At 36.0% G+C, this 27,757-nt stretch overlaps 1 protein-coding gene across 3 annotated transcripts in view; it reads left to right on the forward strand.

Annotated features, from left to right (window-relative positions):
- The window catches only part of Btbd9 (BTB domain containing 9), a 410,025-nt gene that overhangs the window by 2,040 nt on the left and 380,228 nt on the right, over window positions 1–27,757 (forward strand). Inside the window, exons 2-3 of one of the 3 annotated variants that reach the window (XM_058581418.1) lie at window positions 9,181–9,221; window positions 18,704–18,768. The exons of 1 other annotated variant lie outside the window; for it this stretch is intronic. In XM_058581418.1, coding sequence (XP_058437401.1) covers window positions 9,209–9,221; window positions 18,704–18,768 — 78 coding nt within the window. In that variant the 5' untranslated portion in view covers window positions 9,181–9,208. The remainder of the gene's footprint in view (window positions 1–9,180; window positions 9,222–18,703; window positions 18,769–27,757) is intronic. One more of the 3 variants, XM_046450749.2, reaches the window with a different exon arrangement.

The following is a 27,757-nucleotide window of genomic DNA, read 5'->3' on the forward strand; positions in this document are numbered from 1 at the left end:
TCCTTTACATTTTTAAATTTGAGACTGGGTCTCCCTATATTGCTTTGGGTATCACTAAGTTGTTGGGGCTGTTCTGGAACTTGCAATACTCCTGCCTCAGCCTTTCCAGTCACTGGGATTACAGGTGTGCACCACCATACACCAAAGCTGATCTTTGAAAGAAGTGTAAAAATTTGAATTAGAAAAGAGATCCAAAATCATATGCTGAGAAGTTGATGTGAATTTGGTTATTGGGAGAATATATTGAGGAGACTTATATGACTAGAGCAGAAGTTCTCAGGGGACTAATGTAGAGATAAGGTTCAACAGGGTGGGAAGGGAAAGTGTTAAAGATAAGGCAGTCTTATCAATATCCCATTGATTAACAAGATAGAGCCTGCATGCAAGATGGAGTGGGGGTTGTATTAGAGTAAAGTTAGGATAAAAATAAGTGTTATTCTTAAAGGATATTCTACTCAAAGTAGTATCAGGTTGTTATATGCAGTTTAGATTTTGATTACTAATTGGAATAAAGGCTCACTAATGCGCATGTATTTTAGGTAGTCACCAGCACATGTCCCTGTTTCTAAAACCTACCTGATTGTACTTACGCTTCTATTGTAAATTTACTGAAATGATGTACCCAAAGTAGTTATCCAGCCATACTTAGGGACACAGTTTCACTTGGGATTATATCTCACAGTGGCCTGCAAGGCTTGTAGTTACTGCTGATCCTACAAAAACAGACAACAACAACAATAACAACAAATATTATTGGGAAAGGAGTCAATCTGAAGAAGTTTACTCAAAAATATTGATAAAAAGATTTGACAATAAAGATGATTCTGCTGAATATTGAACCTTTAGTCTTTATTTATGCCATTTTTTGTTATTGAAAATTCTTTTGAGTGGTGTGTAAACTTGCAATTGAATTGCTAACCAAGATGTGTAAAGTTTCACAGCAAATGTTGAATTATTTAATGACTCAGCAAATATTTATTGGGTGCTGGGTATGATTCGCCATGCTGTTGGGCATTGGGAAGATATAGATGAATAAGACATAGTATTCCCCCTGACGTGCAAGTGTTCATCAGAGATCCATCACTAGTCATCCATGTTGTGATTAGTTAAACAGTTTTGGAATGAATAAAGTGCTGGGGGAATAGATAGATCATTTGGGGATAATAATTGATAGTCAGGGAAAGCTTTAATAAAGAGAAGAGGATGAAGGTTAAGTAGAATTTTGCCACATGTAAAGGGAAAGACAACATTCCAGGCAGAGGGGTCAGCACAATGTTGCTGAAGATCAAAATCGAATGGTTTATTTTTTGAAATATCCTGAGTTGTTTCTTGTAGGCTTGATGTATGACAGTAATGATACTACTAAAAGTTATGAAAGAAAGTAAAGATATGTTTTTGCAGTCAAGTTATGGGGGGAATCTTCAACTCCATCCTGAAAGTCTAGGGATTGGCCCCTCTCTCCCATTTAATTGGCACAGAGAGCCATGGAAAGAATAGTAGATCAGAAAGTTAATTGACACTTGGGAGAAGATTGCATTAGAGTCGTCGGGGAGGGCATTTACAGGGTAAGTGAGCTATGTTGGTAGCCCACAGAAGGAGAATGGGAATGGATAGATTGCAGAGATATGTTGGATGTTAAATCTTTAAATTTTATGACATCTAGGGTGAGACAGAGGGAGAAGTCAAAGATGACATGTCTACTTTGAACAATTGGGTGATTATGATGACATTAAATTAAAAAATACAGGAGAAGAAATAGGTTTACATTGGAGTGAAGAAATGAAGTCATGTTAATTTAAAAGTGTCTGTGAGGAGTTAAGAGAGATCCACTAGGTAATTGGGGGTTTTAGGTAATTGGAGTTTACAAGATTACAAACAGTTGTAATGTAAATGACAACTGAGGCTGTGGGAGTAGCAACCTTCTAGAAAGCATATTGTGTAGTAGTTAAACTTCATGGCTTTTGAAGTTAAGACCTCAGGTCAAATCTCTTAGATCATTCTTGTCTAGATCAGTTGTTAGTCTGTTTTGTATTTCAATCACAGAATACCAGAGACTAGATAATTTATAAAGAACAGACATTTATTTCTTCACATTTCTGGAGGCAGGGTTGGGGAGAGTTTACAATAAGATAGATGAAATGGGAAAAACCCAGTGGAAAGAAACGGGAAGAAGTGTAATTACAGAAATGTGGATGTAGAGAAATCCAAATTTAAGGATTGTCTGCTTGAGTCTTACCCATCACATGTACTGAGGACTGTTGGCAAATATTAGCTCTATTCTCTAATAGAAAGTTGTAAGGGAATTTCACTATAGAAGGAAATCAAATAGTGGTTGTGCAAATTTACAAACACATTTGTAAAGAGATTTTAGGAGTTAAATTGAAGCTTCTTGACAAGCACCACCATGTTTCCTAGGTGCTTGTTCTTTCTCATTTATTTTCTCAGCTAGTATTCATTAAGCATTTACTATTTCCCTAGAAATTGTGTGAAATGCTGAGCACAGAGAAATGATAATTGCTCTGGGCACCTGAGACTACCTTTAGTTGGGAGAAATGTGTGTTCCCATGTATATTTTGTCAGGAGAAGATGCCTCACTTTATAAACTTAAGACTATAATGATATGAATAGATATTGAGGACTTGAAGTTAAATTCATTCAGTGTTATGTGTACAAGAGGCCATCTTCATGGTGATTATAGTGATATATAGATTTTTTTTTGCAATCAAATTTATAATTTCATAGAAGAGAAAACATTTGGAGTGCTATAAAGAATATGATAAGTCTATATAAGTGTTGACTAGGTACTTAATACTTGTGGAGTGGCTAGGTGGGTTGTTTTGATTTCAACTTGTAAGCCATTTGATGTTTTAGAAATTATAACAAGTTATAATTCCACTTTAACCTCCTGGCTGCCTTTTGCGTCTGAATATAAGAGGCAAAAATATTCTGATGGTATATGTCCTTGTTTTCTTGATCTGGGAGGTATACTCACCATGCATTTTTTTTAGCCAATGTTCTATTACTATAACAGATACCTGAGGTTAATCAACTTAAGAAAAAGTTTGTTTGGGCTAACAGTTTTAGAAGTTCCAAATTGGGTAGACCCATTACTTTTTTTCCAATGGAGGGGGCAGCACATCATGGATAGACAGAGACTAGGGTCCCAAAGTCCCTTTTATAGTAGGCTCCCAGTGACATAAAGCTTCCCATGAGGCTCCACCGCCTCCCAATAGTACCACAGATGGGAAACCAAGCCTTTAACACATGGACCTTTGGGTAATATTTGAAATCCAAACTATAGCATGCATATAGGCAAAAGAGTTGTTATAGCTTGGATTTTAAATATCCAGATATCCCCCCAAAGGCCTATACGCTAAAAGCTTGGTCACCAGCCTGTGGCATTATTAGAAGGTTGTCGAACTTTTAGGAGATGGGGCTACTAGAAGGAAGTATGTCATTTCAGGCCATGCCCTCAAAGGGGATATTGGGATCCTGGCCCCTTCCTGTTTGGTCTTAGCTTCCTGGCCACCATGAGGTGTGAGCAGCATTGGTCTACTACTTAATCCCTGCCGTGATATCGGGTCACCACAGCCTGCCATGGACTATAAAAACCACGTGAAACCATGAACCAAAGTAAATCTTTCTTGCTTTTAATTTTTTCAGGTATTTTGTCACAGTGATGGAAAGCTGACTAACACAAGAGACATTAATGACTAGCAGTCACTGAGTAGTTCCATTATGTGAAGGCTTTTTTTTTTTTTAAATAATCCTTTTGTTTTGTTTTTTGGTACGGGGACTGAACCAAGGGGAGTTTTACCACTGAGCTTCATCCCTGGTCCTTTTAATTTTTTTTTTTTTTTTTTTTTTTTTTGAGGCTAGGCTTGAACTTGTGATCCTTTTGCTTTTGCCTCATGAGTAACTGGATTACAGTCAGCACCATGATGCTTGACTATGTATTACTTAATGTTAAATTTACAAGGTTATTATAAGAATTATCTCCATTGTACTGATAAAGCAACTCAGTTCCAGAATGGGGAGAACAGTTTATCTGTAGTTTCTGGCCAGTGAGAGATGGCACTGGGCTGCATCCCCAAACTTGGACTCTGGAGCCAGTTCTCTTTCTACTTCATGTCAATTCTTGGTATCAGCATGGGGTTCTAGCATGCGAATGTCTTGATGGAGAAATATAATCTCATTTCTGCTGATTTATAGAACATTTGTGGAGGAAGTTAGGATTTTAGTAATTGCTCAAATGGTCAAAGATAATAACTAGGGATAGAAGGGAAAGGGAGCTAGACAATTAAAGGCCCCAAAGCTGATTTTCCTGTAAAGAGATGCACAGCATTTTTAGTTGACTGTCAGGCAATTCTAAATAAACTACTTCTTTATAGACAAGTACAAAAGCTTCTAGAGAAGGAACTGTAGTTTTCAAGCTAATGACATTTAAAATAAATGCAGAATTTTTTAATCCCTTAAAACCTCACCCCAAATAATGTAATACTTGAGATTTCCCAGCTAATCTCCCTCTGTCCACACCACTGTTTCTTCCATTAAAATGTTTATTTTTAAATCTATTCATAAAATAAATGTTTTCTATTTATGGTCTACTATAGTTATTCTGGTTTGATTCATTCCTTGCACTTTGATCCTGTTTTCTACATTCCTGGTAATATGGACTATGATTATCTCATAAATAACAGTCAATTTTATATAATTCTACACCAAATATTTCTACAAAATTATAATTCTGCAAATGGAATATCTCTTAAATACTGTATTTATTATCTTTGCTAACAAGTTATCCTCAGACTTGCTTGTTTACAACCAATAGTTTTTATTTGACAATTTTTATGGGTGAGGAATTCAGAAGCTGTTTAGCCAGGTAGTTCTGGCTCAGAGTGATGGATGAGTTATAGTCAAACTTTTGACCAGTGCTGCAGCTGTCATCTGAAAGCTTCATTGGGCTGAAGGATGTGCTCCTGAGAGGGTCTATTTAGATGACTGTTGGCATGAGACCTCAATTCCTTGCTGGCTGTCAACAGTGGCCTCACGTCTTTCTTAGGGTTGCTTAAATGTCCTCACAACATGTCTGCTGTCTTTATACAGAGCAGTGATTTAAGAGAGAGCAAGAGTTTCATATGCTTTTTATGCTCTATTTTGAATACATACATTTTTACTTCTGCTATATTCTCTTTGTTGTGAGTCACTAAGTCTAGTCTATATTCAAGATGAGGCAGTTAGAGACTCCACATTTTTGGAGGATAGATTGAAGAATTTGTGAATTTTAAATAATTATGTGGACATATTTTTAGATAACCATAAATTTTTATTCATATGAAATTATTTTATCAGCTAATATTGTTTCTTATAGCACATGCTTGAATTTTTCTGGAAAAATACAAAATATTGTATCCACAATATTTCCTGGAAATGCTCTTAAGATTATGAGTTAGCCAGGTGTGGTGGTACACACCTGTAATCCCAGTGGCTTGGAAGGCTGAGGCAGAAGGATCTCAAATTCAAAGCTAGCCTGGGAACTTAGTGAGACTTTGTTTAAAAATAAAAAAAATTTTTAAAAAGGGTGTGGCTGTATTTCAGTGTTAGAGCACCCCTGGATTCAATCCTCAGTATCTCCCCCTGCCCCAAATTGATGGTTTTTAAAATATAAAGCAAGTTTTCATAAATTTGTTGTGGATTCCTTGAAGTTTTATATCTATAACATTAGCTTTAGTACTGATATAACTAGAATGCTTTCATTTTTATTCTATTGTATAATATTTATAAAATTTTATTTATACTTAATAGTTTTAATAATTAATGTGAAACATAACTAAACATTCTAGGTAAGGTGATCTACCATTCAAACTTCTAGAAAAAAAGTACGTGCACAACCACTGTCTGAAAGCACACGTTTCAATTTCACAGTGACTTTGGGTTGTAGGGTTCATTGAATCCGTTTAATTTATATTTAAGTCCTTTGGGTACTTCACAATTTTTTTTCTTGAGTAACATCCTAAGTAAGATGTATCATATTCCAAATCTCGTTTTCCTTAGAAGGTGTATATAGAACATAATTGGTTTCATCAGGAGAGTTAGGTTTATATTTTGATAATTCTTGGATGTTAATCAGATCTTAACTTCACTACCTCTACCCACAGCTAGTATCAGTTGTCTGCTTACTTTTTTAAAAAAAATTTAACCTAATATTATCTATATAGAAAAGTTGCAAGAATAGTAAAAAGAATTTTCCTATAACCTTCACCACATCTCTCCTAATGTTAAATTTTATCACAGTTATTTTATCTTTTTCTGTTTCCCCTGAACTGTTTTAAGTTGCAACTGTAAATATCCAATCCTTCAGTGCGCATTTTCTAAAAACAAGAAGATTCTTTTACCACATTATAATCATCAAATACTACTACTATGTGACCTACAGGCCTTAATCATGTTTCTTCAGTTGTCCCAATTGATATATCCATGAATATTATTTGTAGAAACAAAAACAACAGAAACCTGTCATGCAAAACAAATAAGGGGAAAAAGATGCATTCATCTGCTTTCATTTGGTCTCCTTTAGTCTGGGACAGTTCTTTACCTTCAAAATGTCTTTACCTGACATTTTATGTAGGTCCTTTTTTTTTCTTTAATTAAAAAAAATTTTTTTAAAGATTGTTGTAATTTTAAAAATACCTTTACTTTATTTATTTATTTTTTTATGTGTTGCTGAGGATGGAACCCAGCGCCTTGCACATACTAGGCAAACGTTCTACCACTGAGCCGCAGCCCCAGCACCCTGCCCCCTGTTTTGTTTTGTTTTGATACAGTGTGTCTCATTTGAGGTTTGCTGGTCATCCTTGGACCCATATTATGCATTTTTAGCAGGAACACTATAGATGTGAAGTTTTGTGTTTTTCTGTTTCATGTCAAGAGGCTGATGATGTTGTTTGTCTCATTAGGGATGTTCACTTGGATCATTTAAGATGGTGTGCCTGATTTCTCCACTGTAATCACTAGTTTTTCCTTTGTTAGTAATATCTTCTGGGGATATACTTGGAGACTATGTAAATCTCCTGTTATTTCTTGAATTTGTACCTGTTAATTTTAGCATCCATTGACTCTTTCCTGAATTATTGTCATGATCGTTGCCAAATTTTCTAATCTCATCATTTCCTTTACATTTATTGATTGGCTTTCCCTGTTAATTAATTGACTAGTTAATTATTAGCTCTTCAGTGTCATAGATGGATTCCCACGTTTTCAGTGGGTTTAATTCTTATGTCTGTTTACTCAAATTACCCCAGGTTTGCCCAATGGGAACCCTTTAAAGGTGGCTTTGTATCTTTGTGACATATTTCCATTATTCTTTTACTATTTTCTTATTTTCTGATACAAGATAGTCTATATTCTTTTTAGTTATTTCTGAAAGGAGTCCTTGGTGGAAAAGAATATGTATTTAGAAACAAGATCTCAGTGTTAGATGTGTCCATAGCTACCTTTATAATTGCTTCTAGGCCCTTTTAACACAGAGCTACTGTGTGTGTGTGTGTGTGTGTGTGTGTGTGTCCATCCCACACATTTCTATATTTTGTAATTGCTAACTATAAAAACCACCAGTTCATGCTGACACCTCCTATTCCAGGCCTACACTATAGGGTTTATTCTGTCCATTCTCCTTTACTTATTTGTAACTCTTTTCTCTAGCAAGGAGAACCTAGCTCCCTTTATCAGCATATTTATTTGCAACTTCTAATGGACCCAGAAATTAGATTCAAAATTGCTAACCCATTCCTCTGTGAAAAAGAAATCCATTAGCTAGAGTTCAGTGTTCTTTTTTAATGTTAGCCTGTAGTTCAGGTGGTGTGTTCCAAGGTTACAGGGATTATTTATCCCCTACCTTCATTCAGTATTGTTGTTATTCATCTGAAATACAATTTGGTTCATATGATTTTGTTTGTATTTCATGTTAGGCTTCCCTTCCTCCATTTTTGTTAAAATTTTTTGTTGTCCTTTTTTGGTCTGCGAAATATTAACATGGTTCCACAATCAAAAAGGTTTTTTGCAGAAGCATCACCCCTGTTTCTTCTGTCCTTTCTACTCTCTCCCTATACATTCCCCTGTTGATATATGTATTTATCTACTGAAAATCTCTGGCCTTCTTGTGAGCACACCTTGCTGTAGGTGTGTATGATAGAATTCCTGAGCTATATGGTATGCAGATCTTCAAATTTAGCACATAGTAGTAAAGTATTTTGGAAAGTGTTTTGGAAAGCAGTTAAACCAATTGCATGTTTCTGTTTATTTTGAGTCTTATATTAACAGCCTGAACATCACTTATTTAAGGCCTGCTGATATTTATGCTATAGTTTTGGTACCTTGACGAAGTTTAAAATTGAAACAATCAGATGGAGAAATTCCCTTTGTAATATCTCCTCTACTGTGAACTCATTACCTTTTTTAAAATTACTTTTTAAGGAGGTAATATATGAATACGGTACAAAATTTAAAAATACATAAGAGATACTGCATCTTGCTCTTCTTGATATCATGGAGGCTATTCCATATCAGTACATTACTGCCTACAGAGTACATGGCATGATGTTCTTAATACTAACTTATCCTAAAATAGGCAAATTTGGATTGTGAGAATTTAAATTTGCTAGTTTTTTTTTTTTTTTAAACTCCTAATTTGGCTCATCACCTTACTAATGTGCACCAACATTACTCAAGATTTCCTGGCCTGCATTAAAAGCACCACTATGGAGCCATCTCTTCATTTACATACATATTTGGTGGCTTGGGGGAATTTCTCTCTGATAATTGGTTTAGTGTTTTGTAGGAGTAATAATCTCGTGTGCCTTTGCACCGTTTTCACTGATTCCTTGGCTCTCTGTAGTTCTGTCACCCTCAATTCAATGTTTAATTATCTAAATATAAAAATATGTATACTTTGTTAACTATTGAAGTAATTATGTGCCATTTCTTTCAGTGGTAATGTAATTCCTTTGACATTGAGAAATCACCCCATGAGAGTTTGTCAGTTCTCCTAAGGCTAGAGAAACTGTTTTTTGCTACCTCTAGAAACACTGACTTTCTCTAGGGCCTTCAATTAATTCTTTGTTGCCTGCATTTATTTGTCAGTGATTGAGAAACTTCTGAAATCACTCATGCATTCTGTTTCAGGCTGGATTACATCTAGGAGCACATAGGCATGAAGTGGGCTGGTAAGTAGCTCCCACTCTAACTTCTTTTCTTTTTTTAAAAGTTTTTTTTAGTTGTAGATGGATACATACTTTATTGTAATTTATTTTTTTTAATGTGGTGCTAAGGATTGAACCCAGGCCCATGTGCTGTCCCACCTCAGCCCCACTCTAGCTTCTACTTCCACATAAGTAGTTGTATTAGAGTCTGGTGTGGCTTTAAGGTAAAAAATTAATCTCAGGTGGAATTGGGGAGTAGTGGTCCAGGCAGTTTCTCTTTCATTTAAGATATGTGTGTAGACCTCTTGCTAGGTTATAATAGGTATAGTGGGTACAAAGGAGAATGTTTCATGGTCTATTCCCTCAAAGAATTTGTAATCTTAGAGGGAGAGACAGTTTTAAAGTTAGATGTTTATAGTGTAAAATGGTAAAAGCTGTGATCGAAATATATCCAGAAGACTATTAGAATTTATGTGCTAAGATACTTAGCTAATGATTTGAGGAGAAAACTTAATAAGCTCTGGTGCTTAGAGAAGGTGTCTTGGTGAAGGTGACACTTCACTAGGCTTACAAAATAAGGTCTTCCCTATTTAGTGGGTGAGGGGAGAATGTTTGTTAGAGAGATGGGGACGTATGTAAGGCTAAGTAACCATAACTAGCTTCCTGTTTCTGGAGCAGAATGTGAGAGGCAGCGTGTCCTCAGAAGGGGCCTAGAGCAGTGAGCAAGGTTGGTTTAAAGAGGGCCCATTCTGCCCTGGCAATGAACTTGTGTACTAGCCCAATAATGTGATCATTGTTGACTCTCATTTGTTAAGCAGCTTAATAGTATATGCCAGGAACTGTACTAAGTGCTTTATAGGTATTCTCTCATTCAATCCTGTGGGACATCCACAAGGGAAAATATAGAGGTTGAGAGATATGTTCCAGGCCATGCCTAATGGGTGTAGAGAGTGGTATAACCTGAGAACTCTTTAGTTGGAGAATCATTAGAAAAGTGTTAAGCAGGGGAGTAGCATGATTACATTTTCATTTTAGATTACTTCTGCAGACAAAGTGGAGGTGGAATTAAGGGGGACAAAATAGGAGGCAGGGAAATAGTTGTGAAGCTCTTGATGTAATTACCCCCAGGTGAGGGGTAATTGAAACTGGATCTAGAAGCTTTTAGGTGTAGGAGTGATGAATTTGAGGAATATCCAGGAGGTGAAATCAGAGCTAATTAGATATGGTGGGGTCCAGGAGAAGGAGTCAAGGGAGACTTTCAGGTCTAGCATGGATTATTGTGTGGTGGTGTCACTTTTAAGACAAAGGACTCTGGAATGAGAGAGAGAGAGAGAGAGAGAGAGAGAGAGAGAGAGAGAGAGAGAGAGAGAGAATGAATTAGGCTGTGGAGGCTTCTCCTTTCACACAGCATTTAGTTAGCTTTCCCTTGTTCCTCTGCCACAGGGGGACATACTGCTTCTCTCCTCTGGAGGACACACCCGTCACCAGACACCTGAAAGTGCTAACTCCTTGACTTTATACTTCCCAGCCTCCAGAACTATGATCAAGTAAATTTCTGTTCTCCATAAATTACCCGGTCTCAGGTATTTTTTTAAAACAAACAAATGATAAAGGAGGGCTGGGCTTGAGGCACTAGGTTCGATTCTCAGCATTGCATATAAATAAATAAGAATAAAAGTCCATTGACAACTAAAAAAATTATTAAAAAGAAAAAACAGTAAAGGACAGCGGAGGCAGATATGCACAAAGACACAGGACACCAGGGCATTCAATAGGAAGCAGAGTTTGTTTGTGCTGTCACAGGCTCAGCTGATTCTTATCCGAAGGCTAAGCATTTAGTGTAGGGAGGCTTAGCCTTATGTACTCTTGTTTGCTTTTACACATTGGTACTTTGTTTCCCAAATGAGGTAATACATATCTGATTAGGCATTCTATTTCTATACTACAGAGTGGCAATAATGTTACAACTGAGTTGTGGAAGGTTGATACTGATGGCATTCTGTTACCTTTTTCTGTGCTCTTCAGAAAATCTCTACCATAGAAGGATAAGTTCGGTAGTTGAGCTGAGGAGCCAGTGGGGACATTCAGTGGCATCATACCTCAGGCATATGAATCTGTACATGTGAGTCTGAAACTCAGAAGAGAGATTTGGGCTAGAGTTGGAGATTTGGAAATTGTTAAGTGGCAGTTGATATCCAGAGGATTGGTAACTAAACACAGCTGGAAGGCATCACCCTGGAGAATGGAACTCTTCTTAAGGAGGCAGTAGTGAAAGAAGAGACCAAGAGGTAAAAGGAGAACAGTGGAGTGTTACAGAGGCCAGGGGAGTAGAGAGCTTCAAGAAGACCCTGGCGGAAGGTGTCATATGCTACAGAGTGACACAGGAAGGTAAGGATGGAAAAGTGGCTTGATTGTTTTAGTTCAGAAGTCATAGTTAGCCTTGTGAGAGTAGTTTCAGTGGAGTGATGGGCTGGTTGTGGGACTTCCATAGATTCAGGAATGAAGTGGAGTTTGGAAAGAGGAGACCAGGACGATAGATAATCTTGGAGAAAGTTGGAACAAAAACTAGACAGGGGATTAGAGAGTGTATGTGGAACATGAGGTTGAAAAGCTAACTGTAAACTTGGCATACTCTCAACCTTGAGGAAGCTGGTTTGGGCTCAGTCCAGTGAGTTGAAAGTTCTTGAAACTTTTGGAGAGTAGAGACTTAACTAATGGGAGTTAGGATCAGGTGCTTGCTTCCCCTGGAGCCTCTCAGGTGAGGGTTTATCTGTTCCTGAATGGAGTCTAATTTACTTTATCTGTTGTGAATGCAGTATACATGTTAGAAAATCATCACCAGAGTGCATCATCCTAAATTATATTTTATAACAACAATAACAAAAGATGGGGATATTGAGGGAGGAAACTCTGGGAAGGAAAATGACTGTTAAATGTCAGGCATTGGGCTGGGGTTGTGGCTCAGTGGTAGAGTGCTCGCCTAAGTGGGTGAGGCACTGGGTTCGATCCTCAGCACCACATAAAAATAAATAAATAAAATAAGGGTATTGTGTCCAACTGCAACTAAAAAAAATTTAAAAAAATAAAAATAAAGGCATTGTGTTCAACTACAACTAAAAAAAAAAATGTCTGACATTGTACTCTTTACTTCGGGCATTTTATTTTATCCTCCTTGGCACCCCATAGGGATAGTGAGGACTTTGAGATCCCAGTGCCTTATCTTTCCTTATTTATCCCAGGTTCTACCCCTGAACGGCTGTGGCCTTCAACAAGTCTCTCAGTTTTCTCGTTCGTAAAAAGCCATGGTTATGATTCTTAAGTTCTTCCCATCTCTAGTTTCTAGGTATCTGTGAATATTCACTAACAGTGTTCTTATTTGGGCACGAAGAAAAGGCTAATAAGGGAATTTCCCCCCTCTCAGTGAAGTAATAACTTCATAGTAGCACTGTCAGGTTGTTCAGACTAAATAATTTATTTTCCCATCACAAAGTGAGGACCCATTATGTATGTGGCCTTAGAAGGCTAGTGTAAAATAAATCAAGTAAATAGGCTTGGTGACAGGCCTTCCATCAATTGTTACTGGCCCTGGGCACATGGGCAAATAGCTACCTGCAAGATTGTGTGATAATTTTAAAGTGTGTTATAGGTTAAGTGCTAAATATTTTTATTAATTTAGGAATTACTTTGGCACGTGGTCTTTAAAAATAACGTTATTATATTGTCATAAATCTTGATTAAGGCAACAAAACATATTTACTATGGCCAGCTTCACGGCTGGGGTGAAATATTTTATAGCATGTATAATGAGCCACAAGATGATGATTATTCTCTGTTCATATCTGAAAAATGAGAGTTGGGAAATGAATTAGAAGCTTTAAAGGTCTATTTAATTGTGAAAATTAATTTCAAGGAATGGCATCGTGTGCCCAGTGAGTACTTAATAATTGAGGAGGTCAGTGAAAAGGAAGTTATAAGGCTTTCAGACCTCCTCAAGTCCATTTTGGGAAAGGCTATAATAAAAATACAGTGCTAGTGTGACTACCACAAACTTGCTTTAGAACATGATGTGAAAAGAAACAAAATTAGCAAATACTAAGCATTTTAAGTTGAACCGTTCATCCAAATAGGAGTCCATGTAGTTATTCCAGGTACGCTAATGACCTGGTGTGAAAGGAGACGTGGACATCTCAGAACAGCTGTCAGCTGTGCATCCCTGGCTTTTACTGTAGGCTCAACAAATGAGAGGGCCTGGCACTAGCACAATCAGTGCTTATGTTGGATGTTTTTATGGTGTTGGCATTCTGTATAGTCATTCTTGTCCTGTGGTCCGGTTTGGGATGAGGGGAGAAGAATATATAGGTGCAGTGGACTTAGAAAACTTTTAGCCCTTCTTGTTTACAAGTGAGGTTAACAAAAGCCAAAGAGGAGAGCTGACTTGGCTAGTAAGAGAGTCAGGGCCCAGGTCCTACAGAGCCTGGGCTGAGGTTCTTTACCCTGCTGTAGAAACACCAGCCAGGGCCCCTTATCTGTGTATTCCCATGCTTTCTCTAAACATTTTTATCTAGTAAAATGGAGATGTTATTTCATAAGTTTACCCCCAGGGCTTTGAAAAGAGACTTTTCTATGAATTGCCTTGATTCTATGAAACAAAGAAATCTTTCTCCGTCTTTCTACCTACTTATATCTTTGTCTTTTTCTTCATTATGTACTATTAGTGAATAGTAGTAGTAGTTGTTGCTGTAGAAGTGTAGTAATGGTAAATATTTATTGAGTAGTGTTTATGTTAGGCCCCTAGTAATTGCTTTACTTTACCTCATTTAATTTTACCAATAGTTCTCTGAGATGGCATTTTATTATTACCCACATTTTCCAGAAGAGAAAGATGTTAAGTAGTATATCAAAGGTTAGATTTTATAGAAGAGAAAGATGTTAAGTAGTGCATCACAGGTTACATGGTAGTAAGTGGTGGTGCTCAGATTTGAATTCAGGCAGTGTGACTGGATACTTTTTACTGCCCTTCCAAGACAATCTGTAAAGAAGTGCTGTCCACCAGAAGTGTGAGCTACAATATATGTTACATACATGATTAAAAAATTTCCAGTGGGAATGCTGAAGAAAAAAAAGCAAAAAGAATCAGGTAAAATTAATTTGTGCAACCTAATGAATTTTATAGTGCCTAATGTACCTAAAATATGATTTCAGTATGAACTCAGTAAAATAAAATGAAATTTACTAAGTCTCTGAAATATAATGTATATTTTAAACTTACAGCTTATCAATTTTGACTAACCATGTTTTTAAGTGCTTGGTAGCCACATGTGGAAAAGAGCCACTCTTGTGGCCGCTGCTGCTTCAAAGTGACGGGAGAGTTGGTAAAATGTCTGATGCTGTGTTCTACTGAGGAGTGAACCAAGAGAGTGAAACCCCATGGAAAATCAGCAGATGAGACCATTGAAAGGGAAGAAGGCAGAATAGGAATACCTGGTGGGACCCAGTGACTTCCACCCCTCATCCCCTCAGCCCTGACTGGGAGCATGAGGAGGATGGAAAAGAGTTTGCTGCCTATTTCCCTGGAGCGGATGCCCTTCTTTTTTCTTCCCAAATAGATCTCATTTCCCCAGGTTGTTACTCATCTGGTTAGTTTCCATAGCACTCATTCCTTAAGGCACCTTGGGAATAAATAGGCATTTGTGGGCTGGCCACCACATATTGCACCATCGTTTCTATGGAAAAGACTTAAGAATGCTAAGACTTATAAATAACTTGGTTTTGCATTATCTTTTGTTAATTGTGGGGGAAGTAAGACCAGGGAAGAAATGATAGTTGTCATTTGTTTTGTAATCTCTAGGTTAGGGCATAGGTTAAGTAAGAGTGGTGAACTTTTAGTTGGTATTTAGGGGTCATATTTATCACCTCCTCTCTCTTCCTTTGTGATTCTGCTGGGCTGCCCTCCAAGTAAGCCGTCTCCAGTTGTTGACTAGAATATTAGTTGAGAAGAGATCTTCTTGGAACTGAGCTGTGTGAACGGTTTCCTTTCAGAATTTCCATTTTTAAACACATTCTTCCCATAGATTCTCTTGCTTATAGAAAGCAGTAGAGGTTATGCTAATAAGGCAAATAACGCTGAAGTGTCTAAAAAAACGAAGGGTCCTAGGCTTCCTCTGTTTCAAAAATGCAAACCTGTGTATTGTGTAAAAATGCCAGAATAAGAATTTTGTATTTTTCTGAATTAAAAGGTAAAATAGTGAGATTTTTAAATACTGAGTACTCTCAGAATTATGCTGTGGTTAAGATTTGTTTACATTCCACTGAAAGTATTTATAAAATTGAAAAGAACCTCAATCACTAGAGACTTTGAGAGAGAACACCAAGAAATGTACTGCATAATAAAGTGATTTTGTAATTTTAAAAATATTTGAAAAGAAATGAGAAATGTGGAAAATGTGATAAGGGAATATAATCTTGGTTAGTAAAGCAGAAATGAGGTAACCAAATACCTGCAGACTATTAGGGGAAGGGAGAACTTAGTGAAAATATTTGATTTAAATAGTCAAGAGATTTTTAAGATGGGCATATATGTTTCTATAACTGATTGCTAAGACTGGCATGGGGTCCCACATTTGTGTCTCTAGCCTAGGCTAAGATTATTTCAGCTCATTGAATTTATTGATGCTTCCTGTGGGACACCAGGAAGAAAGGCCTATTCACTCCCCATCCAAGATTTGCATTTGGGCAGATGTTTAGCTAATTCTTAAAAATTTTGTGTTGAAATTCTGTCTGCTTCAGTGTTCACTCATTTCTCATTGCATCGTTTCTCTGTAAGGTACAAGTCAGAGGTCAAATGCATTTAAACAATGCATCCTTTTAATAAAATTTTTTTTATTAAAAAATTTTTTTGGGGGGCTGAGGTTATGGCTCAGTGGTAGAGCACTTGCCTTGCATGCATGAGGTACTGTGTTTGATCCTCAGCACCACATATAAATAAATAAAGGTATTATGTACATCTACAACTTAAAAACAAATAATTTACTTTTTTAAATTGTAGATAGACACAATACCTTTATTTTAATTCATTTTATTATTTTTATGTGGTGCTGTGGATCAAACCTAGTACTTCACACATGCCAGGCACAACCCCAGCCCCAACAATGCATCCTTTTGACAATCTTTATCACTTTTCTAATGTTATACTTTAAAATTTTTTGAAATTTCATTTATATGAAAGACTTTATATATTTTTTTTAAAAGAAGGAAATATTTCAGAAATACACTGAGTTTGAACATAAAACTTTCCATTTATTTTTAATCTTCCCTCACTCCCACCCTCGTCCCTGGGGGTTGCTGTGTTAATAGTGTATGCTTGAAATTCCTTTTTCCTATGTCTACGTTTATTTAATTTAGTTCAATAAATATGCAGGTGCCTTCTAAGTGCCAGATGTGTACATATACATATATGTACATAGACACACTTATATATATACATATATTTACATAAATGGATCCTATAGTACTGAGACTTGCTCATGTCACTGTCCTTTGGAATTCAGGTCAAAACTGCAGCTCTACTTTATTCTTTTCAATGGCTACATTGTTTGAATGCATTACAGTTTATTTTCCGCTCACTGTATTGATGGACATTTAGTACCTCCAGCTTTCTGAAATTATAAACAATGCTGTAATCTGCAATACTTTATGTATTTAAAATTTTGATGAGTCAAACTATCCAAAAAGCTGAACCAATTTATACATCCAGTAGTATATGAAGCATCGTTTTCTACATATATTATTTAGTTACAGAACTTGAAGGATCACAGAATACAGCCTAACTCCCTACTCCAACCTTTTCCAAGGTAGAAACTCAGTCTTGGGGGCTTGAAATGATTTGCACAGGTCTTACCCAGCAGAACTATGAACACTTCCCAGTTTCTGATCTTTGTTTCCTTGAAAAACATCTTGATTTAGACACATTTTATATCACAAGGTTCCACCAGTGTTTATCTGTTCCTTTCTTTTCTGTTTTTACTGAAAACAAACATCCTTTTAAGTCTCACATTTTTCGCTTTGTGTTACTAAGTCTCCTGCCCTTGCCATGTTGTCTGCATGGAGCATCCTTCATTCATCTTTAAAAAGCCACCTTATCCACAGGGTGTATGGGTTACTTTAGATTTACTCATGGGTACAGTGAAGAGAATGTTTTTATGAATTTTGTTTTCATCATCATCAGATTCCACCATTTCAAATAAAACATATGCATCTTCGTTTATAAACTCTGAGAATGAAATAGACGACAGGCATTTGTCTATTACAGAATTTTTACTACACTTGATGGTTTTATGTTTGTCAAATAATGTGATGCCATTTCAGTGAAATGAAGTCCAACTTAACATTTAAAAAATTTATTAACCACAGTTTACTTTTTCTTTTAGAAATGACATTCAAAGGAAATTCTGCTTAGACAGTATAAATAGTTGCTCTTCTTCTGTGTCAATGTATTTATTCCTAAGGTGCCTTCATTGTAGGCGCTCTTCCAAAGGCATGGCCCTAGTCTTGTCTTTTGATGGGCTCTGAGAATCTGTGTCAGTGGCATTCCAACTTGGTGCTGTAGCTGAGCTGGTCACATATCAAGATTATGACTTAAGGTAAAGAATCAACTGATGAAATTCTAAGAAACAGATCAGCCTTGTTGCATATTTTGTTCACAATAAAGGAGATAGAATTCAATATTAGATGTGAATTAAGTTTGGTCCATGAATGTTGTTCAAAACTGAGAGCAGCAGTCTAATCATAAGCTCATCAATTATTCAATAATGTCTTGGGGGGATTAGTGCACAGAATACAGACGACCCATCCCCTATCCTTTAGAGTTTTTGTTCCAAAACAGTAGGAAAAAAAATACATTATTCTTCCCCTTTTTATGGGCTTTATTGTCCCACAGTATTAAGCGAAATATATATATATATATATATATATATATATATATGCACCAGAAAAGGTGAAAGGAAGATCACGTATTTGCTTATTCATGGGGACTATGGAAGTTTGGGAGTAAGATTAAGTTTGAAACATGAAAGAGTAACAGTTTTATAGAAAAAAACCATTTTGCTAATCTTAAGAGACATGGAGTTTTTGCACGTAAACTTTTTTAAAAAAATATTTTTAGTTGTAGATGGACACAATACCTTTATTTTATGTATTTATGTAGTGCTGAGGATCAAACCCTGTGCCTCAGACTTGCTAGGCAAGTGCTGTACCACTGAGATACAACCCCAGTCCCAGACATGAACTTTTCTAAAATGCAGGTAATTGATTTGAGCTTGTTTGTTCCCTTATTCTTATGAAAGCACTATAGATTTGGATTTGGGAAGAGTTCTTGGTTGACTCAGTGACCCCTTATTTTTTGTTAGTCAGTGGCTGTAGTTTTAAATAATAACTTCTAGACTACCTGGGAATACTTTCTTTCTTTTTTCTTTTTTGAGAGAGAGAAATTTTTAATATTTATTTTTTAGTTTTTGGCGGACACAACATCTTTGTATGTGGTGTTGAGGATCGAACCCGGGCCGCACCATGCCAGGTGAGTGCGCTACCGCTTGAGCCACATCTCCAGCCCCCTGGGAATACTTTCTCCTCTGTTTTGTGTATTGTTTTTTTATTGTGGTAGAGAATGGTATGTTAGAATAAAGATAAGCCTCTTGAAACTAAAGAGGAAGAGATTATTTAGGAGAAAAAGAACAAAGACTAATATGATTTGTGAATATTTTCTTTGCATTTTGTTCTAGAATGGCACAAATAAACTTATAAATCAAGATTGTAGTTTGAACTAATTTTTCAGAGTTAACCTTTTTTTTTTAGTTTCACAGAAAATAGCCAAGATGTTTAACAAACTGTAGTCAAAGCATGCATAGTAGAAGGTTTTTATAACATTCTGCAAATGAAAAGCCAGTTTCCTTTATACAGACAGTAATGCAGATGTTCACAGTAGCTTTGCTACAAAGAAATTAGATTGCTGCAATTGATGATTCCACTGCTTTAATGGGAATTCATGCTATAATAACATCTATTAATTCAGAAAATATATCATTTAAATCTGGGCAAGAATATTGTAGACCTGTAAGTTGCCACTGAAGAAATTAAATGGAAGTGGCTTGTCCTGTATTTTCAAATATTATTACAACTAATAACCTCTGCACCTATCATGATTTTTCATTGTTGTTTTGGCTCTAAGTGCATATATTTTTTGCTGTCAGCGTACTGTTCATGTAGTTTTCAGCGGACTTGGGACCAGTACAGCTGAGTACAAAAAAGAATAGTTATGTAAAACCGAGATGTATGAATGAGCTACTCATAGAGTTCAGCCTGTGGCTTGCCTTTCACCTTCTGGAGGACTGCCTTATACAAAGTCACACATGGAGCAAGTGAGAGCTGCAACTTAGGAGGGTTGATGACCGGGTGAGATAGGTCTTGGGTAAGCTTTCAGAACTTGGGTTAGGAAAATCTCTTAAGTCTTTGTACCTGACCCCTTTCTGAAGCATAAATTGAAGAATGTACTTGGTAGGGAGAAAGAAACAGCAAGCTTCTGTATTTGGGGGAAACTTTAACCCATAATATGTATGTATGACATATCAAAATACATTCTACTGTCATGTATAACTAAAAAGAATAAAAAATTCAAAAAAACCTACAATAGGGTGAAGCTCATTTGGGTCATTTGATATTTACTTTGTTCAGGAATGCCCTATTTGAATGCTTTTGTTTGTATGTTTGCAGGTACTTGGGAAAATTGCTTTAATTAGAGATTGGGCCCTGAGAGACTGAGGCTTGAATTGAATAGAAAATAAAAATAATACTGTGGATTAGAAATTGGGCCTTTATTTTTCTTTTTTTGCCTTGGGAGTCTTAGATATTTTGTAATTGAATAATAAAGCAGTCCCTTCTCCTAGACACCACAGAATTAGTTACATTGCCAAAGCAAGCCTGGAGCATTGCCTAGTTTGAAAGAACATTTTCCAAAGATGGTCCAAAGCCACTGATGGGCCCTGATAAAAAATATTGGCAAATAACAGGCAAACTCAAAGTCTCTCATTTATATATATCCTTTGGCAGCCTACTAATAACTAATCAAATGAAGCACTAAGGGTATGCAAATTGTGGCATTCATAAACTCACATTAGCATAATACAGAGTTTATGAAGGATACTGATTATTCTAAGTCTGGCTTCCATGCAATGTGTAGCAACACATGTCACGAACATGCATGGGTTAGAGTTATTTTACATTTCTGGAAAGACATATCATCAGCATATGTCAAATTGAGTTTTCCAGTTGTTTCTATTGTTTTTTTCTTGTAAGTTACTGTTTAGCCTTCTCATCATGAAATTTAGTTTTAGGTTGCTCAGTTAACCCAGTAGTGTATTTTGATGCATATTTGTATCAATAGCATTCTTGTTCTGTAACTTTTAAAAAATATATTTATTTATTTTCATGTGGTGCTGAGGATCAAATCCATGTGAAGCAAGTGCTCTACCACTGAGCTACAGCCCCAGTGCTTGATCTGTAATTTTTTAGTGACTCTACATTGCACTTTGAATATGAAATATTCGTATATTAGTAAGACAAATAGATATGTAATCCCTCAAAAGAAGGCCTGAAAAATGGCCCTTCATTGTTAGACCAATGGAATGTATTTTACTTGGTTTGAATAGGGTATGTTAAGATTCAAGAACTGCTGCCTGGAGGGTCTGTCAATGTCAGATCATTTCTTTCCTTCACTATAGCAGACGTCTTGTAAGTTCAGGACTTTGACAGACCTTGGTTTTTGAATTCTCTATTGATTGTGTCCTTCGAGAAGTTAACTTAATCTTGTGTGTAACTCAATTTCCTATATGTAAAGTGGGAAATTAAAAAGTATCCACTTAATACAGTTCTTTGAATATTAAATAAGATGATATATGAAAAGTGCTTAGGGGGGCTGGGGTTGTGGCTCAGTGGTAGAGTGCTTGCCTCACATGTGTGAGGCACTGGGTTCAATTCTTAACACCACATATAAATAAATGAATAAAATAAAGGTCCATTAACACTAAAAAATATTTTTTTTAAAAAAAGTGCTTAGGACTGCCTTAACAGATAGAAGCATTCTTTATTATTATTATTATTATTAATTATTATTTTGATATGTGGTGTCACTATGTGCTGTGTGACTCAGACTCACTTTGAACTCTGGTCTCAAGCTATCTACCCACCTCAGTTTCCTAAGTAGCTGGAACTACAGTTTTGTGGTCCTGGGGAGTCCAACCCAGGGCTTTCATGTTTTCACATGCTGGGCAGGTGCTCCACTACAGAGTTACATCCCAGCCCTTAGCCATTTTTATTAAGTGAGAAGTACTTTCTATGTCCCTACTACAAGATGGTTAATTTACTAGCAGATTGTAATTTTGTTTAAGCTTGTTTCAGGTTAAAACAGTCAACAAATAGTTATTCAGCAAATATTTTAATGTCATTTGTTTGCAGGTTCAGGTTCATTGATAATTATAGTTTATGTTTCAAATGATCTTCTTGGTTATTCAAATTTTGGTGTCATTTTGTAAAATCTGATTACTTAGGAGTAGAGTTGTCGTGTTGCTGTTTTCTTATTTACCTGTGATGGGAGTGTTATATTGCCTTCAATCAGTTGTCTTCTTGTAGGAACCCTTTTTTTAAAAAATTATTTTTTAATTGTTGATAGACACAATATCTATATTTTTATGTGGTGCTGAGGATCGAGCTCAGTGTCTCACATATTTGAGGCAAACACTCTACCACTGAGCTACAACCACAGCCCTTATAGGAACTTTCTTAATTCACTTGTCATTTTGTGAGCAGCAATTTAATTAAAACTAGACCACGTTTGGAAAATTCACTGAAGTAGGCACATGTAAACTTAGTACTCCCCATAAACAAGGAAGAGCACTGCCTCAGGCCTGCCTCTTTGTGGAATTCCCATTCTTAAGACACCTGTTTATCTTATGAGACAATCAGCTGTTTTTTTTTTTATTTTTTAAAGAGTGAGAAAGAGGGAGAGAGAGAGAGAACTTTTTTAATATTTATTTTTTAGTATTTGGCGGACACAACATCTTTGTCTGTATGTGGTGCTGAGGATCGAACCCGGGCCGCACGCATGCCAGGCGAGCGTGCTACCGCTTGAGCCACATCCCCAGCCCCCAATCAGCTGTTTTTTAAAAATATTTTTTAGTTGTTGATGGACCTTTATTTTATTTATTTGATTGTGGTGCTGAGAATCGAACCCAGTGCCTCATGTGTGCTAGGCAAGCACTCTACCACTGAGCCATAACCCCAGCCCCAAACGGCTGTTTTTGACATGTTGATCACAGGAGGGAGGCAGTGTCCACCCACATATTAAATGTTAGTAAAGCTTGATATTTTTGGTCATTTTTGTAGATTAAAAATAAATATCAAGAGAAGTGTTAATATTTTCTTCCCAAATCCTTATGTATTGTGCTGTCCCTGGGAACTGAGCACCCAGTTTTGGAGAACCAGTAGCCAATTATTTGAATATTAATTCTTATTCTGATACAAGAATATGATTTGCTGATATATAACTCATAAATATTGTATTTAGCATCTTTGTGGTTATTTTTATATGATATTTGTGGAAATAGTTGACTTCTAGCATTGACATTCTTTGTCATCTAATACTGCCTTTCCCAGGGAAACCTCACAGAGGTTTTGTTAATCTTTGTTTTTCTGTCACCTCTCACTGGGCCTGTATTAAAAAGAGAGTTCAATAAATCTGTTCTTTTTTTTTTTTTTTTTTTTTTTTGTGATGCTGGGGATTGAACCCAGGGCCTTATGCATGTGAGGCAAGCACTCTACCAACTGAGCTGTATTCCCAGCCTTCAATAAATCTCTTATCAAATGACTTACATGCATATTCAGAAACTAGTTTGTCCTTGGCAAAGAAGTAGAGAATCAAGGTAGTAATTGGCACATGGAGTTGCATGTCCTCTCAATAAAATAATTTTGTCATATAGTTTTGTTATGAGGCAGTTTCTTAGTGTTAAAGCTGAACATATCTATAAACACTTACTTACAAGCATATAAAAATCACAGAATGGGGCTGGGTTGTGGCTCAGTGCTAGCACTTGCCTAGCATGTGTGAGGCACATGCTGGGTTCAATCCTCAGCACCACATCAAAAATAAATAAAGGTATGTGTCCATCTATAGCTAAAAAAAATAATAATTATAAAACAAAAACAGAATGACAAGACTTCGAAGCTGGACTGGATGTGACTTTGTCTTTCCCAGAGAAAAAGTTATCAGGAATCCTGTCATGTGAATCTCAGTCATGCCTCACTGTAGCAATTTACTGCCCTGGTGAGAGTTCTCTTCTCCAAGTTTACAGAATATCAGAATCAAGGTTACGCCTACCAGTATGGTCAGTCTTCACCTCTTTATTTATATGCTTGGATGACAAGCACAGAGTATATATCAAAAGAAGTGGAGTGCCCTTCCCATGAGATAGTGATATGTGATTTTTTTTAAAGAGTGTTTAAAATGCAGACAGGACTTCATTTATCTCCCCAAGCGATATTAATTTAAAGTTTAAGGAATACTACTTCAAATTACACACCACATGGGTACCAAGAGCAGAAAGAAATTGCTAAACCATATGCTTGTAAATGCCATCTCTTCTCTCAAGAGAAAGATCATTTATATTTTGCAATTAAAGAGCAGAAGGTCCTTTCCCCCATAAAGGCCTTTCAGTCAGGAAAAGTGCAGGGTGGAGAGGGCTTCCCAGGGGAGATTCAAACAGCAGCATTCAAGGACTCATTGGCATCTCCACCTTGTGGAACTCTGTTCGTCAAGCATTTCCTGATTAAACCCTGGAGAATAAGCTTTAATTCTGAAAAATGTAGTTAGCTCTTGTTATGGTAAAGTTTGTAAATGGTTCTGTTGAAAGTGAGCCTCAAGTAAAGAAATTGATGTTTGGGTCAACTTGGTTTTCTCCTCCCCAGCAGGCAGTTAATGACATTGCAGTGTATGAGCTACATATGGTGCTCTCACTTTATCGACGGACATTGTTTATTATTTTGGTTAGAACAAATGGGTATGAGTTTCTAATTGCATAATAAACAGGCAGTAACCCTCAGGATTTAAGTACTGCTTCTTTAGTAATTTTTTAAATGTTTGGTGCATTTGAATCAATTAAAATGAATTAATCAAGAAAAATAATGTAGTTTCTTTATTATTCCTGGTAAATAAAAACATATGAGGTCTTATTGTACCTCCAACTAATAATTGTATGTGATACCATGAAAGGTACCATTTTCTGGTGGTGGATATATTTCTGTCCTCTCTTATACTAAGTCCTTGTTTCCCTGACCTCTTATTCTTTCCGCCCACCTTGCAGGGACAGTTTGAAGGGAACACATTACCCTTGCCTTATCTTGTAGCTATAAGCAAGTTTAGACTTCAGGACTGTAACAAGAGTAAATCTCAGAACTCTTTGCTTGTTAGAAAATTCCACCTTAGATCTGGAAAAAGTCAGTTTGAAATCTCTTAGGTGAAAATCTTAAATTGGGATAGATCAGATAATGTCCTTCTTAGAAGGACGTGCTACCTAGGTATCTGTTATACCTGTCTTAGTGTAATGGACCTTTTTGGGGGAGGAGGGGCTGTGTTAGTGTAATGAATTTTTTGTCCTTGCCTTCAAGTTGTAATTAATTTTTATCTGTAATATATAGTCCCTCTGTTTGTCATTTCTGTCTTAGTCACTAAATCAGGTACTACTGGTTGTGGCAAATTAAAACACTTGTTCTCTGTTACATCAGCCAATTTATTTTGTAATTTTAACAGCCAAACTTATTGAAACATTTGTTTCTAGTTTTATTACAAATATAACATAATTATTATAAACCGTTTAAAACATCATGGAAACAAATGGCACACTATATAAAATTTTTCTACAACCTCAATCTATTGAATTACCCCTTATTAACAACTTAATATATATATTTCTGCATTTTCAGTGTCTATATTTTATTTTTTATTTTATGAGACAGGTTTTACTATGTTGCCTAGGCTGGCCTTGAACTCAGAATCTTTTTGCCTCCATCTCCTGAAATAACTGGGATTACAGGCATGTGCCACCACACTCAATTTATATTATATTTGATTTGTTTAAATAAAATAAGAGTTTACTATAGTAAAATAATTTCTTAGTATGTTTTTTGCATGTAAATACATATATTTAAGATTTTTTCAAGGTCATATATCTAACTTTATTCTAAATTATTCATAATATTTCACTATATTGATGATGTATAATTATTTGACCATTTCCTTTAAATGGACATTAAGGGGGTTTTTTTCTTTCTTTCTTTCTTTTTTTTTTTTTTGTTTACAGAAAGTGCTGATGCTGACATTCATGTTTTTTTAATTTTGCACTCTTGTGTGAATATCCAGGTTATTTTTTGAAGAGAGCCAGTCAACATTTTTAAAAAATAAATCCATATTTTTCTCCCATTGAATTGAAAAGCTACATTTATATAAATGACAAATTCCTTCATATATGTTTGTTTATTTCAGACTAATATGTTCTCAGGAGCTGTCCTTCTAATGTGACATTGTTTTGCTCTGATTTACAATTTTTTTTTTTTTAGTCTAGTAAGCTGGCCCTTTCTTTGCTTTTTTTTTCTTTCAGAACATATTCCAACTCACATATTTGTTCTTTCATTTAAACTCTCTTATGTCAGTTAACTTTAAAAATTCTTTTGTGATTTTGCCCTAGATTATTATTATTATTTTGGACAGAATGTCTTTATTTATTTTTATGTGGTGCTAAGGATTGAACCCCAGTGCCTCACACATGCGAGGCAAGTGCTCCACTACTGAGCTAGAGCTTTAGCCTTAAGATTGTTTTTAATTCCTGGATTAATTAGAATTTTGTTTCTCTTCATTTTAGAATACTTTTTGATAAGGGTGGATGTAGCTCAGTGTTAGAGCACTTGCTTGCCATTCATGAAGCCCTGTGTTCAGTTTTCCAGCACTACAAACAGAAAAACCTGCAAACTTATTAATAAATACAAAATTCTTAGGGATAGGGTTGTAGCTCAGTGGTAAAGCGCTTGCCTAGCATGTGTGAGGCACTGGGCTCAATCCTCAGCACCACATAAAAATAAACAAATAAAGGCATTGTATCCATCCATAACTAAAAGTATTAAAAAAAAATTCTCTTAAGTTTTTAGCTTGAACAGGTATTTTTTTAAACTGTGTATCACGACCAAAGGCATTTTGTTGAATTTCATTTTCTAGAGATTCATTACAATATAAAGTATAATAAAACATCAAGTATCCATTTTTCATGTGGTGATTTAAGAATGATTGATCTCTTTATGATATTGAGTCTTTTTATTCCAAAACAATGTATGTTTCCTTATTTATTTTTCTTAAATTCTTCAGTAGAGCCTGCACCTCCACTTTAGGTTGGTTATTTTTCCCATATTTTTAATTGATACATTATAATCATATGTAATGACAGGATTTGTTGTTATACATTCCTGCATGCACACAATATAACAATATAATTTGGCCAATAGCATTCCCCAGTATTTCCTTTCCCCCATTCCTCACCCCATTCCTTTTCTTTGACTTTTCATCCTCTACCTGCCTGCCTTTTTCTTTTTCCTCTCTAGCTTCCATATATGAGAGAAAACATGACCCTTGAGATTGGCTTATTTTGCTTAATACAATGGTCTCAAATTCCATCCATTTTCCTGCAAATGACAAAATTTCATTTTTCTTTATGATCAAATAAAACTCCATTATGTGTGCATATCACATTTTCTTTATCCATTCATTTATTGATGGACGCCTAGACTGGTTCCATAATTTGGCTATTATGAATTGTGCTGCTATAAACATGGGTATGTTGAATTATGTAGGATAAATACTGAGGAGTGGTATAACTGGGTCATATGGTGGATGGACAGCATGCCTTTATTTTATTTTGTTTTATGTAGTGCTGAGGATTAAACCCAGTGCCTTACACATGCTAGCCAAGTGCTCTGCCACTAAGCTACAGCCCAGCCCCATTCCTAGTCTTTTGAGGAACCGATTTCCAAAGTGGTTGTACTAATTTCAGTCCTACCAACAGTTTAAAAGTGTTCCTTTTTATCTGCATCCTCTCCAGCATTTATTATTGTTTGTATTCTTTTTTTTAAGTGCGCTTTAAAAAAATTCATTTGTTTATTTTTATGTGGTGCTAAGGATTGAACCCAGTGCCTCACACATGCTAGGCAAGCACTTTATCACTGGGCTGCAACCCCAGCCCTCTTTCTATTCTTGATGTTTGCCATTCTGGCTAGAGTAAGATGAAATCTCAGTGTAGTTTTGATTTGCATTTCCCTAACTGCTATAATGTTGAACATTTTAAAATATATTTTGCCGCAGTCTGGCTGGGCACAATCAGGAGCCACTTGTCAAAAGAAACTAACTTTATTTTTAGAACCACACACGCCAAACAAAACAGCCTCTCAGGAAAAACCCTCAGAGCCTCAACTGCCAC

This window comes from Marmota monax, unplaced genomic scaffold (assembly GCF_021218885.2).
Source record: "Marmota monax isolate L192 unplaced genomic scaffold, Marmota_monax_Labrador192_F-V1.1 WCK01_AAM20220418_F8-fsc00127, whole genome shotgun sequence".
Classification (NCBI taxonomy): domain Eukaryota; kingdom Metazoa; phylum Chordata; class Mammalia; order Rodentia; family Sciuridae; genus Marmota; species Marmota monax.